The sequence below is a fragment of the Myotis myotis genome, unplaced genomic scaffold (assembly GCF_014108235.1).
Source record: "Myotis myotis isolate mMyoMyo1 unplaced genomic scaffold, mMyoMyo1.p scaffold_m19_p_13, whole genome shotgun sequence".
Classification (NCBI taxonomy): domain Eukaryota; kingdom Metazoa; phylum Chordata; class Mammalia; order Chiroptera; family Vespertilionidae; genus Myotis; species Myotis myotis.
Window position 1 is genome coordinate 50,218,198 of NW_023416317.1, and position 15,060 is coordinate 50,233,257.

The 15,060-nt window shown below is 48.9% G+C and overlaps 1 protein-coding gene across 1 annotated transcript in view; it reads left to right on the forward strand.

Annotated features, from left to right (window-relative positions):
- The first annotated feature begins 12,752 nt into the window (after positions 1-12,752).
- Positions 12,753-15,060, forward strand: part of ITGA9 (integrin subunit alpha 9) — a 270,400-nt gene continuing 268,092 nt past the window's right edge. The window contains exon 1 of the mRNA XM_036333155.1: positions 12,753-13,244. Coding sequence (XP_036189048.1) covers positions 13,060-13,244 — 185 coding nt within the window. The 5' untranslated portion in view covers positions 12,753-13,059. The remainder of the gene's footprint in view (positions 13,245-15,060) is intronic.

Genomic DNA, 15,060 nt, shown 5'->3' on the forward strand with positions numbered 1-15,060 from the left:
GTCTCATTGCGTATGCATGCCACAGTTCTGCAAACTGGGGCAACAGGTGAGCAGGGAACGTGGGTCACGGTCAGCCTGGCTGGTGTGGCTCAGTGGTTGAGTGACAACCTATGAATCAGAAGGTCACCAGTTCGATTCCCCATCAGGGCACATGCCCAGGTAGCAGCAGGCTTGTTCCCCAGTAGGGGGCGTGCAAGCAGCAGCCAATTGATGTTTCTATCTTTCCCTCTCCCTCTCTCTGAAATCAATAAAAACATATTTAAAAAAATAAGAGTGATGGTCAAATAAATTTTAGAAACACTGACCTCTATGAACACAATAACAGTCTTATTGAAGTGGCATTGATGTACAATAGCTATATGTAGTTAAGCCATGAACTTGGCAAGTTTTGCCATATGTCTGTACCAGTGAAACCATCACCATAATGAGGATAGAGAACATATCCATTACTCCCAGAAGTTTTCTCCTGCCCCTTTGCAATTCCTCCCCCCTGTCCCTCTCACCCTTGATCTCAGACAACCATTGACACTATGTCTGACTCTCACTCTAGCAATGAGACAAAATGTGGTTTTGATCCATAATAACGTTGGAAAACGGGAAGGGGTTTCCGTGTGCTTTCTGTCACCACGGATTACATTTTCGAGAGTTTTCTATAAATGGAATCATATGTACTCTTTTTTTTTTTTTTTGCCTGTCTCCTTGTACTCAGCAATAATGACTTTGAGATTTATTCATGTTATTCCATGTTTGTTGTGTTATATTACTGAGTAGAATTCCCCTTGTATGAATATGCCACAATTTGTTCCTCTATTCATCTATAGATGGACTTTTAGGTTGTTTCCAATTTGGGGCTATTACAAATAAAGTAGCAATGAACGTTGGTGGTCAAATGTTTGTATGGCATATGCTTTCTTTTCTCTTAGATAAATACCTAAGAGTGGAATGGCTAGATCATATGCTAGGTATGTGTCTAGTTTGTAAACTGTTTTCCAAAGTGGTTGCACCATTTCGCACTCCCACCAGCAGTGAATGAGAGTTCCTCCTCCTCCTTGCCAGCACTTGGAATAGTCAGGCTCTCTCATTTCTGCCATTTTAACAGGTAAGTAGTGGTATCAGGTTTTCTTATGGTTTTAATTTGTGTTTCCCTCCCAACCAATAATATTCAGTATGTGTTTTGTGCTTGTTTACCATCTACATGCCTTCTTTAGTTAAGTGTTTGTTAAAATGTTTTGCATATTTTTAATTGAGATGTTTCTTATCATTGAGTTTTAAGAGTTCTTTACATATATATTGGATACAAAGTCTCTTAATTGATATCTGCTTTGCAAATATTTTTTTTCCCTAACCATGTCTTTTAAAGATAGAAGTTTTTTAATTCTGGCAAAGTCCAATTGATATTCCACATCTCTTAAATTTTATTTCATAATTTAAAAATCTCAGCTACTTTCTGGCAAATTCCTCTGGCTTGATTTTAACAACTTACAAATATGCTCTTTTAGCAACCTATTCTACTGTTCAGCCTATATGGTGACATTTTTTTTTTCAATTATCAAATTTTTTAAATAAAAAATCATTCACAACATTTGCTACATGGGAATCTTGCATCTCCCGGAGAGTGTTAATTATTCAGTTCAGCTCAGTGTATGAGCTCCATTTCCTTGAGTGTAAGTTCTACACTTGGTCAAAGGGTGATGTCTTTTGTGCACAGAGCGGGTTTTCACAGTGGCTGGGTGATTCTTCGCTGAGGAGTCAGCCATCCGTTTGAGGATCCCTGATGGCCGATCTTGGTTTAGTGAAGCCTACTTCCAGGATGAGCAGTGACACTCAGACATAGTGCCACCCTCTGCTCTTTCACCACCTTCAACTTTTTGGTATTTCTTTGCTTCATCCCTCGACCTCCTGTATTCCTTCAATGTCCACCTCATTTTTCCTCATCTCTCCCCGCCCCGAACTCCTCTTTAATGGATCAGCTCTTAACCCTTCACATCTCAACTGAGATGCTGCCTTAGGGAAGCCATTAGCTCCATTCCCTGGACAAAAACCAAAAAACAAGACCCCTCCCTCTGTACTCCTAAATCACTCTTTACCACCACCCCACCCCCCGCCCCTATTTCAATGTCTTTCGTATTGTAATTAACTGGTTTCTCATCAGCTTCCCCCCCTGGTCTGCTCTCTGGACAGGGAAGGAAGCCCATGAGAAACCAGTTCATTACAATTAAGGAAATCGCTAAGGGAGACACTTTAGGACAGGGGTGGGCAAACTTTTTGACTCAAGGGCCACAATGCGTTCTTAAACTGGACCGGAGGGCCGGAACAAAAGCATGGATGGAGTGTTTGTGTGAACTAATATAAATTCAAAGTAAACATCATTACATAAAAGGGTACGGTCTTTTTTTTTTTTTTAGTTTTATTCATTTCAAATGGGCCGGATCCGGCCCGCGGGCCGTAGTTTGCCTATGGCTGCTTTAGGAGATGCCACAGATGGTTCACATTGGGCAGCTGGTGCACTGTGCTTTGACAGTTCACTAAAGTGACTGTGGAGAGAACCCCGAGGAGCCCAACTGTCGTGGACGCTGAGGAGGACAAGGTCCTGGACGCTGGGCCGTTGTTCCATCCTCAGCCCTCCACAAGGCACACCTGGCTCACATGGGATGCCCAGGTCTTGAACGTTTTAAGCCAAAGGAGGCTCTGAAAGGGCCGATTTAAAAACGAAGCCAGCTGAAGAACAGTGTTATGCATTTCTCTCTTTTACTTCAAAGAAAAACAGCTCTTTGAAAAAAGAGCGAAATAGATAGCACAGTACCAATGGCATTCAGTTGCTAACGTTTACCAGTGGCCTCCCATGGGCCAGACAGCACCTTGCTCATCTCATTCAGTCCCCACCGCAGCCCTTGGACACGAGTTTCTCTTTACAGAGAAGGAAACTGAGGCCTGTCGAGGTTGAAGAACGTCTCAGGCTCACATATCTGGACTGAGTGAATATATGTGTGTCCTCCCCTGCCCCCAGATTCATATGTTGAAGTCCTATCCCCAGTGTGGCTGTATTTTGAGTAAAGGTATTTTGTAATTAAGGTTAAATGAGGTCATAAGGGTGGGGCTCCGATCTGATATGATTAGTGTCCTTATACGAAGAGACACCTGAGCCCGGCCGGTGTGGCTCAGTTGGTTGAGCGTCATCCTGTGCACTGAAAGGTTGCCAGTTCGATTCCCAGTACAGGAGACAACGGACCTCTCTCTCTTCCTTTCTCTAGGCATGTCTTTGGGTGAGGCTTTTAAAATAAGACACCTGAGCACTTGTGGGCTCGCCATGGGTGCGTCCTTGGAGGGGACCAGGCGAGTCCACAGCAAGAAGGTAGTCGTCTGCTGCCTAAGGGGAGAGCTCTCACCAGACTCCAACCCTGATGGCACCTTGGTCTTGGACTCCCAGTCTCCAGGGCTGTGAGGAAATTCGTTTCTGTTGATTAAGCCTGCCTATGTTTTTGTTACGGCGGTCCTAGCAAACTCCTACAGCTGGCAGCCCCCTGCATTGGGATTCTAGGCACCAGAGCCCACATTAATCACCCATTTAGAAATTTCTGTGTTTCCACAAGTGGCATGCTGGCTTTAGTCTTTAAGTTGAGGTGGGAAGTGTGTTTAAACTTGGCATTGGGATGTACAGTTCTATTCTAACATTGATGGTTATTACTTAAAGCCCTTTCACTGAATCTTGGTGGTGGGGGGGACCATTTCTTTCAAGCATGGAAGCAGGTTGGAAATGTTGCAACTAGTAATAATGGTTGGACTTTTGGCTTAGGAAATACTTCAGGGGGAAAGAATTTGCTTAAATCTCTGCCTGCTATTAGAGTTGAAGGTTTGGTGATAGGAGTTGCCCTTCCCCTGAACTTCCTGGATTGCAAGACCATGTGGAAATGTAGTTTGTCTCATCTAAAAAATAAGGGCAGGTAACTTTTGAAGAACTGGCATCAAAAGTGCATTTAGCCGAGCTTCTAACACTCGGAGCATGATTATCTGGTGTGTGAATGCTCTTGGCCCTTTTTCTTCTTCTCTCCCTCCTTTAATAATGGGAGGAGCTGTCTGGCCATTGCCCACTTTTTCCACATGTTGGCTGGTCTCCTCCTTACCTCTGCTGGCAAAGTCCCTCTGCTCAAGTGGGTGTTGGCCCCTCAACAGAAGACAGGGCTGTAGGCAGAATAGATGGATACTGTGGGCGGCCTTTGGATCTACTTTTTTTTTAAATCCTCACCCAGGGATATATTTTTATTGATTTTAGAAAGAGGAAGGTTGAGAGGGGGAGAGAGAAACATCAGTGTGAGAGAGTTGCTTCCTGTACTACATGCCCCAACTGGGGATGAAACCCATAATCTAAGTATGTGCCCTGACTGGGAATCGAACCCTAGAACTGTTGGTGTATAGGGTGCTGCTCCAACCAACTGAGCCACCTGGCCAGGGCCGTTGGCTCCACTTTCTTCCCCTGTTGCATGAAGGTCAAGTTTCTGTTTCACTTGGTGGGTGGGCAGACAGCTTTGTGTGCACTGCTCTTAATCCATGACCCTCTTTCTCACTGGCTTTCACTTTGATGAGAGCTTTGGCCTAATGGACATAGCATCTCCTACATCCCCTGCTGGCCTCTATAGACAATTTAGACTGTACACAAGGATAGGTGGATAGATAGATCTATTGGGAAGAACAGCCTATAATCTCGATCATAACCGTTATTAGCATTTTATGCGGTCAACTTCCTTTTATGTCCATGTGTACACTTAGATGCATGAAAATGTGCATATTTCAGTTCATACTGGGCATGTTGTTAAGGAACCTGAGTTTCCCCCCTTCATATACTCAGGGTGTCTTTCCTCGTTGGCCCATAAAGTTGTACACCATCCTTCTGTAACAGGCTCATGTGATTGTGCATTGTTAAGAACCAAGTTGCTGAGTTCTTTAGAGCCTACTCCAAAGAAGACCTAATTGTTAGCATGAGATGCTATGTGCCCCAAGAGCTAGAGAGGATGATCTGGCTTAGCGGGCCTTACATTTTTTGGGGGGACTGGAACTACAAGGAAGTCACATTTAGTGGGAGTGCAGTGTCTATGAAGATAGTCTATCTTCTTCTCTTACTGGCCCATAGGGGAGGGCTGAGGGACCTTCTTCCCTGGAATCTATGGAAGGGGCTCTCAATATAATTGGTCACAAATTTTCTAGGTGACTATAAGAAGAGGAAGATATTGTTCCTTGGTTATGCTAAGCTGCCTACCAGCTTAGAGATGAGGGTGATGGTAGGGAAGGAATAGGAATGAAGTGGAAAAGGGGCACAGCCATCGGAGAAGGGAAATAATTGTCCCTTTGAGGTTCCACTCCCTGAGAATTAGGGGCATCTCTACCATATTGCTGGACCCAGATTGGGGTCACAGAGGGAAGATGGAATATGGATTAGGGGGCTCATGGGAGATGACTGTATTATAGGGGCAGGGCTGCTTACATCAGAGAAATGTGGAGTGAGGTCACCAGCTTGGTGACAACAGAGGGACCAAGTCTTACAAGGAATTACTAGTGCCTGAGAGCCTGCAGGGGACTGAGTCCTGAAGCAGCAAGGTCTCTTGGGGTGGCCATCCATCTCTCTAGTCCACAGTGAGCTGCATATAAGCTACGGGAGTGGCGATGACCAATAGAAAGAGGGCAGCAAAACCCAATCACCCCAGGCCATCAAGTAGGGAGATTCCTTTTTGTGCTCACTCATCCTCATCCCAACACCAGAGGGGTAGGCACAGAGAAGGGGATGTGTGTGAGAGAGAAGTTACCCCCAACACACGCGCACACACACACACACAGACACATACACACACAGACACACACACACACACACACACACACACACACACACACACAAACGGCCTCCAAAGTCCATCCTTATAGCCACTGAGTTGGGATAAGAGGAAAGCTTTGAAACAAATGAGTTTGAAGTTTTAAATGAACAAGACAAAGTCATACCACTATGTTGTACACCTGAAACTAATATACTAGTAATATTGAACGTCAACTGTAATAGACTTTAAAAAAAAAGAGCCCTCAGAAGCAGGGTCCTCATGCACTGCTACTGGGTCTATAAATTGATTCAACTTCTTTGCAGGGCAATTTAGTGATTTCCATAACAATAAAAATGTGCATTTCCCTGACTAAGGAATCCCAACTTTAGGAATTTATTTTACAGAATACTCACCCATGGTCATGAGATATAGGAACCAGAATGTTCTCAGGGACATTATTTCTAACAGTCAACAGTGTCTCCCAGCTGGGAGTGTGTGTGTGTGGTGGGGGTGGGGGGTGGGGGGTGTTGTTTAAATCACTGACAGTCCATCCATGTGATGGAGACCCATGCAGCCATTGGAAAAATGTGTCATATGAATACGGAGCGATTCTAACACATTGCTACACTTTAAAAAAAGGTACAACGTGTGGGTATGCTAATGTGTGTATAGAGAAGCCCTCTCCTTGAATATGCACACAGTGTTTCTGGAAGCATGCTGAGAAACTGCTGCCATGTTGGCTCTAGGGACAGTGGAACTGGAGGAAAGGAGGGGAAGGGATAGTCGTGTTTCACTATCTTTACTGCTTGAAAGAGTTTAAAGTAGGGAACGAATCAAATGCATGTGAGAAAACAAATAAAAAACCTCACCGTCATACTCTTAGTCCTCCCGTGGGTTTCCTTTGGATGGCTGAGCTGGGGCCATGACGTGTGAGGATGCCCTGCAAACCAAGCATGTCAAACTCAAAGGCTAACACAGGCCAAATAAACAAGGTGGAAGTTGATGTGGGCCGCAAAAAAAATGAAAGCTTCAATTTTCATAGAAACGTAGGTTTATTTTGATAGAGACATGCTGAATACAAAGGGCTGAAATAAATGAGTCATCGTTAACATAAAATAATAGAACATTTTAATTAAAATTTATATTTTTCCTTGAACATTAACTTATCAGACACTGGATAACTGCATAAATTAATAAGCGCAACACAAATAAACCCATTTTTCTTGTTCTCCAAAAGCAAAATATTTCCTGTTGCGCACACCAAACAAGTCAGTACAAGACTAATGACATGGCAATTGGCTGCTAAAATATTCGCTGCTAGTATTAGTGGGGAGAAACGGTGTGCCTGAGCATAAGGCGTGTAAGGGAAATGGATGCAACACGATGATAGTCATCAGCAAACATTGTAGTTCGTTATTAATTATGTATAACAGGATATTGTGAAAATTAAGTTACGAGATTTTTATTAAAACGTTTCTTACAGTTATATTGGCTGGGCCACAAAATATTCCTTGTGGGCCGCATGTGGCCCACGGGCTGTGAGTTTGACATGCTTGCTGTAGACCCTTTCATTCCAAAGACTCTTGAGTACACGTCAAAGGGCTTCTCTTGACGATACATCACACTGACCTCCCGAGCCCACACTCGCCCTGGCTCCTTTCGGGATTTGCGGTAACATAAAACCTCCTCGTAGAGTGAAGGGTTCCAGAGCATGGCTAGGTTACTCCGTGACTTAAAAACGAGTGAGGTTTCCTTTCTGGAAATATGGTGAAGTAAATGCCAGATATCTGGGAATCTTTCCTGGTACAAAACCTAAAATTGCTGTATAAAATATAAAAATGAATAATGGGTTGTTAAGCTGGCAAGAAATAAAATAAAGGTTCAGAGGCCAGAAATAATGAAAAAAGCACACACTCTCATCGAGGAGAAAAAGTGAGTGCTGACGTCAGCATTCACCTTGGGCATGTCTGGACTCAAGTGGCTCTCACACAGGCAGCGGACAACAGACCAAGCCTGGGTGCAGCCAGGTTGGGGAGGTCAAATGAAGCCGAACCTCTTTTGTGGGTGGACTTGGGTAACACCTGCTCCACAGAGAGACATTGTAAAAGGTCTTTCTTGTCTGGGCCTCCTTGGCCATTGGTGGAATGAAAAATAAAATAAAATGAAAGGGAAAAGTATCCTCTGAGAATACTGAACCATAAGTGTGCTATGCTACACGTGAGCAGAAAAAAATCCAAGCCAGAAGTTTGGGATAAAGTTGTGGTAAAACAGCAGTGCCCCAGGCAACTGGCAGTATATCTGGCTGACAAATCATTTGTCGAGAAGCATATTCTAAACAAAGATAAATTTCCAAGGAACATGAACTCAGAGCCAAAGATTACATAACACGCAGGAAACAAGCCACTGTTGAGAGAGAATAGGCAGAGACCACAAATGCAGGAGCGTTCGTACAGACTGTAGGCACTGGAATGAGCAGAGACAGAATAGAAAATGAACAAGTTTAATTTATTTAAAGAAATTAAGATAGATGTTGGAAGTATGATTAAGGAGCAAGACACTATGAAAATGGACAAGGCAGTTTTTTAAAAAAATATATATTTTATTGATTTTTTACAGAGAGGAAGGGAGAGGGACAGAGAGTTAGAAACATCAATCAGCTTCCTCCTGCACACCCCCCTCTAGGGATGTGCCCGCAACCAAGGTACATGCCCTTGCCTGGAATCAAACCTGGGACCCTTCAGTCTGCAGGACAATGCTCTATCCACCGGGCCAAACCGGTTAGGGCTGGACAAGGCAGTTTTTAAAAGAAGGACCACATATAATTTTTAGATTAAAAAAATGTAAATTATGAAAATTACAAAATCAAAGGACTGGTAAAACAAGAGAGTATACACAGCTGAAGAGAGAGTTAGTGAACTGGAAAATAAAACTGAAGAAATGTCTTAGAATGTAGTCTAAAGAATGAATAATAGTTAATATTTACAGAATATTTCCCGTGTGCCATATACCCTTTATCTTACTTAACTCTTATAAAAAACTTATGAGGTTGTTACTATTAATATCTATATTTTGCTTAACTTCTCTGTGCCTTATTTTTCCCCAATATAAAGTGTACTACTATGTTGTACACCTGAAACTAATATACTAGTAATATTGAACGTCAACTGTAATAGACTTTTTAAAAAAAAGAGCCCCCAGAAGCAGGGTCCTCATGCACTGCTACTGGGTCTATAAATTGATTCAACTTCTTTGCAGGGCAATTTAGTGATCTCCAAAACAATAAAAATATGCATTTCCCTGACTAAGGAATCCCAACTTTAGGAATGTATTTTACAGAATACTCACCCGTGGTCATGAGATATAGGAACCAGAATGTTCTCAGGGGCATTATTTCTAACAGTCAACAGTGTCCCCCAGCTGGGAGTGTGTGTGTGTGTGGGGGGGGGGGGCGGACAAACAGGCTGTCAAACCTCAGAGGTAATGTATGGGAGGATGGGCGGGGGGGGGGGGGGGGGCGGGGTAAGAGATCAACCAAAGGACTTGTATGCATGCATAAAAGCATAACCAACGGACACAGACCGTAGGTGGGTGAGGGCATGTGCTGGGGGGTGGAAGTGGCTGGGGAGAGGTCAACGAGGGAAAAAGGAGACATATGTTATACTTTAAACATTAAAGAATTTAAATTAAAGAAAGTGAGGCAAGATTCACAATTCTAAAGTAGAAAATGTTCTGAAAACATTTGGTGGCAAAACCTTACCCACACTGATACACTACGACTCTAGGGTTGTATTTGTTTCCTGTTGCTGTGGTAACAAATTACCAGGAACCTAGTGGCGTAACACAATGCATATTTGTCATCTTGCAGTTTTAGGTCAGAGTATAAAGTGGGCCGGCAGGGCTGAGTTCCTTCCTGAGCCTCTGGGTTCCTTCAGAAGGATCCATCTCCTTGCCTGCTTTGAGGGTGTGGGGGCTGCCTGCTTCCCTGGCCGGTGGTCCCATCGTTCTGCCCTCACACCTCTTCTTGGGCTCCGTCACATGTCCTTCTTCCTCTTATAAAGACACTAGTGATTACATTGGACTCCCCTGGGTATTTCAGAGAATCCCCCCGTCTCCAGATCCTGAACTTAATCACATCTGCAAAGTCCCTTTTGTAAGGTTAGATATTCACAAGTTCTGGGGACCAGGACACGGACATCTTTGGGGAGAGGGGGCGGGCATTCTTCTGCTGGTCGCAAGTGTGAATATTCACACGTTGCCACCTCTTTCTATGTTTGTTTCATGTGCTGGGTGTGGTATAATGCATGGTGATGATGCTCTACTCTTGAAAATTCTGGAAAAAACAAAAAAACAAAACAAAAAAAACAATAATTGAATTCAGCAACATATCTGGCCCTGAGAGTTTTGGGCGAGGATTGTGGACCTCCTTGAACCGAGACCAAGTCTTGGCCTGTAGCTCTCCAATGGAAGGTTGTGTGGTTTAAGTGATATACAGTGACTTGTGAAATGTGTGGTGCAATGTCAGACACATCGCGGATGCTCCTGCTTTGCAGTGGGCTGCTGGTCAGCTCACAGCGGCAGCGGCCCTGCTCATTGCACCCCCAACAGCTCTCTCTGCAGACCAGGCACCCACAGTCACTGCTAAGGTCAAGACCGCCACTGAGGTGCCCTGCGGAGGTACATTCAGGCAGAGCCCAGAGAGGGGAGCACTCACAAGGAGGAACGGAGGGAGATGCAGGAGAGTGATGTCTGGGGAGCTCCATCAAGGAGGACTCAGCATTTTCTGTGGGACCCGAGGGGAAGGACACTCCAGGAAAACATCTCTCTGGCAAAGGCATGGCTCCCGCCAGGGCCCGAAAATGCTTTCGTTACTGGCTTCTGGACTGGAAGAACTGTGTGCATTTTTCCGCTATAATTTGAGGTTTCTGAAATGAAAAACTATATTCTACACATAAAGATTACTGAGACCGTCAGCTTGCATGAAGCACCTTATAAACGTACCTAGCTTGGACCTAGTATTTAAGCATTTAGGAAATAATGCGAGGCAGACAGGAATTTACAGATTTATAAGAAAAAAGTAGTTGGCAGAGAAAGGAAGAGGAAAAAAATAGACCAGCTAATCTAGAAAGACTTTTTCAAGGCTTATGAAGAATCTGTGTCTGTGGGGACATTTGGTGACTTAATATTCTTCTGTGCAGGGGGGTGGGGAGGGAGTGAGGGCAAGTCTGTGATTCCTTTTGCATGGTTATGGCAAGGATTCTCTCAACCGTCATGTTCACCCGTGGAAGGAAGTCAAGTTTGCCTGAGGGAAACTGACGGCAGATTCTAGAAAAGGCAAAAATGATAGGTGAGCTGATTCGGCATGTGGTTCCGTTTGCAGCCACCAGGGTTCAGGAAAACCTTCAGCTTAGCTCTTGAAGTGAGAGAATAAAGGGAGAACGAGCAAGTTGGTTGTCATTTCAGTTAGAAAATTGGACAAGGGGTTTATTTATTTTCAAAAGGCAGGTCCCCATGAAGCAAGTCTGCATTCTGTATAATCAGATTGGAATTATTCTGTGCCCCTGCTCCCCCTGTCCCCCCTCCCCCAGTCCTGCCAGCCTGGACACACACACTTCAGGTGGAGGCTCTGTAGGGAGGCTTACTCTGGCCACTGGGAAACAGCTCACGCTTGAGGTCAGATTCTGGGAATAACTAACAGAGGTTTAGGGTTTTACAGTTAAAAAAGCCCATCCATAGGCTTATCAGTTTATTAGCATCCCTGCGTCATTGACTTCCCAAGACTACACAGCTGGTCAGACCTGGGAATGGAATCCTTCCCATCTGAGGCCAGATCCTATGTGTCTCCTCCCACACTGCGGAGTCACAGGTCCAGGAGCACGATGCGGGACTCGGAAACCCGGCTGCTCAGCAAGGCTCTGAGAGTTGTTTGACATACAGATTCCCGGGCCTCCGCCTTAGAGATTCTGACCCAGAGAAGTGTTTGTAAGTCTGTTTTTTAAAATATATATTTTATTCATTTCAAAGAGGAAGGGAGAGGGAGATAGAAACATCAATGATGAGAGACTCATCGTTGGCTGCCTCCTGCACGCCCCATACGGGAGGATGGAGCCCACAACCGGAACATGTGCCCTGCCCGAGAATCGAACCGTGACCCCCTGGTTCATAGGTCCACGTTCGACCACTGAGCCGGGCCGGCTGGGCTAACTCGGCATTTTTAAATGATGGCTTGAGGATCCGATCTACAGCCAGTTTTGGAAGCTACTATTTAGTTAAATCAAAGGCTAGGGCTACCATTTTCACCTGATACCACTTCCAGGACACGAGGGGGAAATGAGTGTGTTTTAGATCAGTGGGTCTTAACCTTTAAAAAACTACTTTCCCTTTTAAGAACTTTGTGGAAATCTAACCCCCTCCCCCTAACCTTCAGCTTCCAATTCAGCTGGAGTGGGACCAGCTGGCTCCCAGGCGAGGCTGTAGGTGTGGCACTGCAGCGAGGGATGGACGGTGCAGGAGACCAGGTGAGTATAACTGTGTGTGTGTGTGTGTGTGTGTGTGTGTGTGTGTGTGTGTGTGTTGGGGTGGGGGTGGGGGTCCTCTTCTCACTCCCACGTGGCTACTGTTATCATCAGTAACAGCTGGCGGTTATGGTGCTTGCGTCCTGCAGGTTCTCTCACCGCTGGGTGAGGGGCAGCAGATGGCAAGGCTGGGGAACACCCTCCATCCTTCCCCGGCTTCCTGTGGTCCTGGTGTGAGCGTGAGGCTGAGAGGGCACCAGAGACAACCAGAGACCCAGGAGGGCGGGCGGAGCACCGCTCGCCGCCGCGGAGAGGATCAGGGTCGCCTCCCAGGGCGCGGCGGGGAGGTGGGGCGGCCCAGGCGCCTGGCGGCCGTCCCGGCCATCTCCGCCCGGAGGTGCGAGGGCGCCCGCGGCCCGCAGGGGGCGCTGCCGCGCCGTCCCGCCGTCCCGCCGCCCACTCGGCGGGCGCGCCTCTCCGCAGTCCAGAGCCGCCGGGCCCGGGACCCGCTCGTGCGAGCGCGCAGACTTCTCGGCCGGACCGAGGACGCCGCCCGCTCCGGCCGCCCGTGCGCTCGCCTTCCGCGCCCGCTCGGCCCCCCGCCCCCGCCCCGCGCCGCACCTCCCCGGCGTCCGAGCGCACAGCTCCCGCCCCGGGAGCCTCCGGCCGTCCGGACCCCGCCGCCCCGCCGCCGGCGCGCTCTGCGCCCCGCTCGCCGGGCACCGGGAGGGCGGTGTCGGCTGAGGATGGGCGGCCCGGCGGCGCGGAGGGGCGCCGGGGGGCTCCGCGCGCTGCTCCTGGCGCTGGTGGCCGCGGGAACCCCCGCCGGCGCCTACAACCTGGACCCGCAGCGCCCCGTGCGCTTCCAGGGCACCGCCGGCTCCTTCTTCGGGTACGCGGTGCTGGAGCACGTCCACGACAACACGCGCTGGTGAGTGTCCTCGCGGCTCCCCGAGCCCGCCGGCCGCCGCCCCAGCCTCGGCCCCCCGGCCGGCCGCCGCCGCCTTTCCGGCCTCTCCACGCCCGCCGTCCCGAGGGGGAGATTTAAATGTCTCCGCTGCGCGCGGCGCGGCCGCGGAGGGAGGCGAGGAGGGCGGGCGGGCGCCGGTCCCCGGTCCCCTGGACTTCCCGGTGGCGCCCGGGGTGGGAGGGAGCCGGGCCGGGCGCTTCCCGGGGTCCCAGCCTGGAGTGTGCGGGGAGAGCCGCCCTCGGCCTCCCAGCCAGACTCGACTTAACTCTCTCCTCGCAAAGTAACTGGCGCCTCTGCCCTCCGCTGGCCGGCTTGCATCCCCAACGCAGCAGGGCTCGGCTCCGGCACCACAGTTTCGGGCGACTCTTGGTGACACCCCATCCACCTCTCCCCGGCTTCAAGCCTGTCCCGCGCCATCGCGCACAGAAAGCGGAGTAACCCCGCGAAGTGAGGGCAGTAGGCCTTGCGCGCATTGGTGAGGGGCTCGGGGTGGGGAGGGGTCTCCCAGAGGCCTGAGTGTCTGAGACACCAGGGGGCACATAGGAGCCAAGAGGCCCCCTCCTCCCTTACCAGGCCCTCTGCGGAGTGAGCTGACAGGGTCCCGGGTGCAGGAAAGGAGGATGGTCCAGGACCCCCGTGACAAGGACAGGAGGGCTGGTGGGTAAGTTCCAGGGTGGCCTGGCCTCTTTTCACAGGGGTCATCTGGCCTGGACACAGCACCAGAAGTCTCAGGGGGATGTGGTTCTGTAGAGGTCGAGGAGGCCAGTTGCCCCCTAAGAGTCCCAAGGGGTGGAGAGCTGTCCTGGGTTCAGCACCCCCAGCTAAGGGGTGCCGAGCTGAGAGTACAGCCCCTGAGCGAGGCTAGAGGAGAGGCTGGTCCCTCCCTCACCATTTTCCCCCGCACAAGAGGGAATGAAGCAGCCACACAGAGTCACCTCTTCATCCCAGTTAGGCCCAGGGATCGTTCCCCTGTTCAAGGTCATGCCCTGATGGGGGCCCAGGTGACTATGGTGTGTCCCCACCGTGAGCATGCTTAGCTAGTGCAGGCTGGGAGGGCAAGGTCAGTGGCGTGTGCTTCCGCATGTAGTTCTCCCGGAGAGTCCCTGGTCCGAATTGGTCAGAGGCTGATGGAAAAGGCTGGATTTGCAGGTCAAGCCCTCACGAATTCCTGGAAAACTGGGGACTCCGTGACCAGCCAGCCCACTAGCCATCATGCTGCTTAAAGAGCTGCCTCCGAGAGAAACTGTCTAAAGTCCGTGTGTCGCTCCTGTCCGGTTTCACATCTCCCTCCCTGCCGGCCACCCCAGGCGCGGAGTGTACGGCCAGACTGCCTTTCCCTGCACTTGCCAATCCCCTTTAGAGAGCAAAGCAGGCTGACCACCTCTTGCACGGGCCTCCTCCACACTCAGAGTCCGCGGGCACTTGGCTGTGGTAGAGAATGCAGCCTGGGCAGAAGCCGTGGGAGAGAGAGCACACCCCAAATACCGCGGGCCTCCTGGACTGCGCCCTTGGCACGGAGTGTGTGGAGAGGGCTGTCAGAAATAGAAGGGCTTCTCCGGGCAGGGCGCTTCTGCTGAGAGGCGGGCCAGGGCTCTGGGGCATTGAGTGGGTGCGGGCTTGTGCTCTCCAAGCTCCTCAAGCTCCTTAAACGGCTCAGTTACTGGGAGAGGTGCTAAGGCCCTCTCACCTGGATTTGGATGGGCCACAGGTCTACGCTGCCTGAGCTGGGGAGCAACAGGGAGGAACGCAGAGCTGATCTGACAGGTGGAGAGAGCTG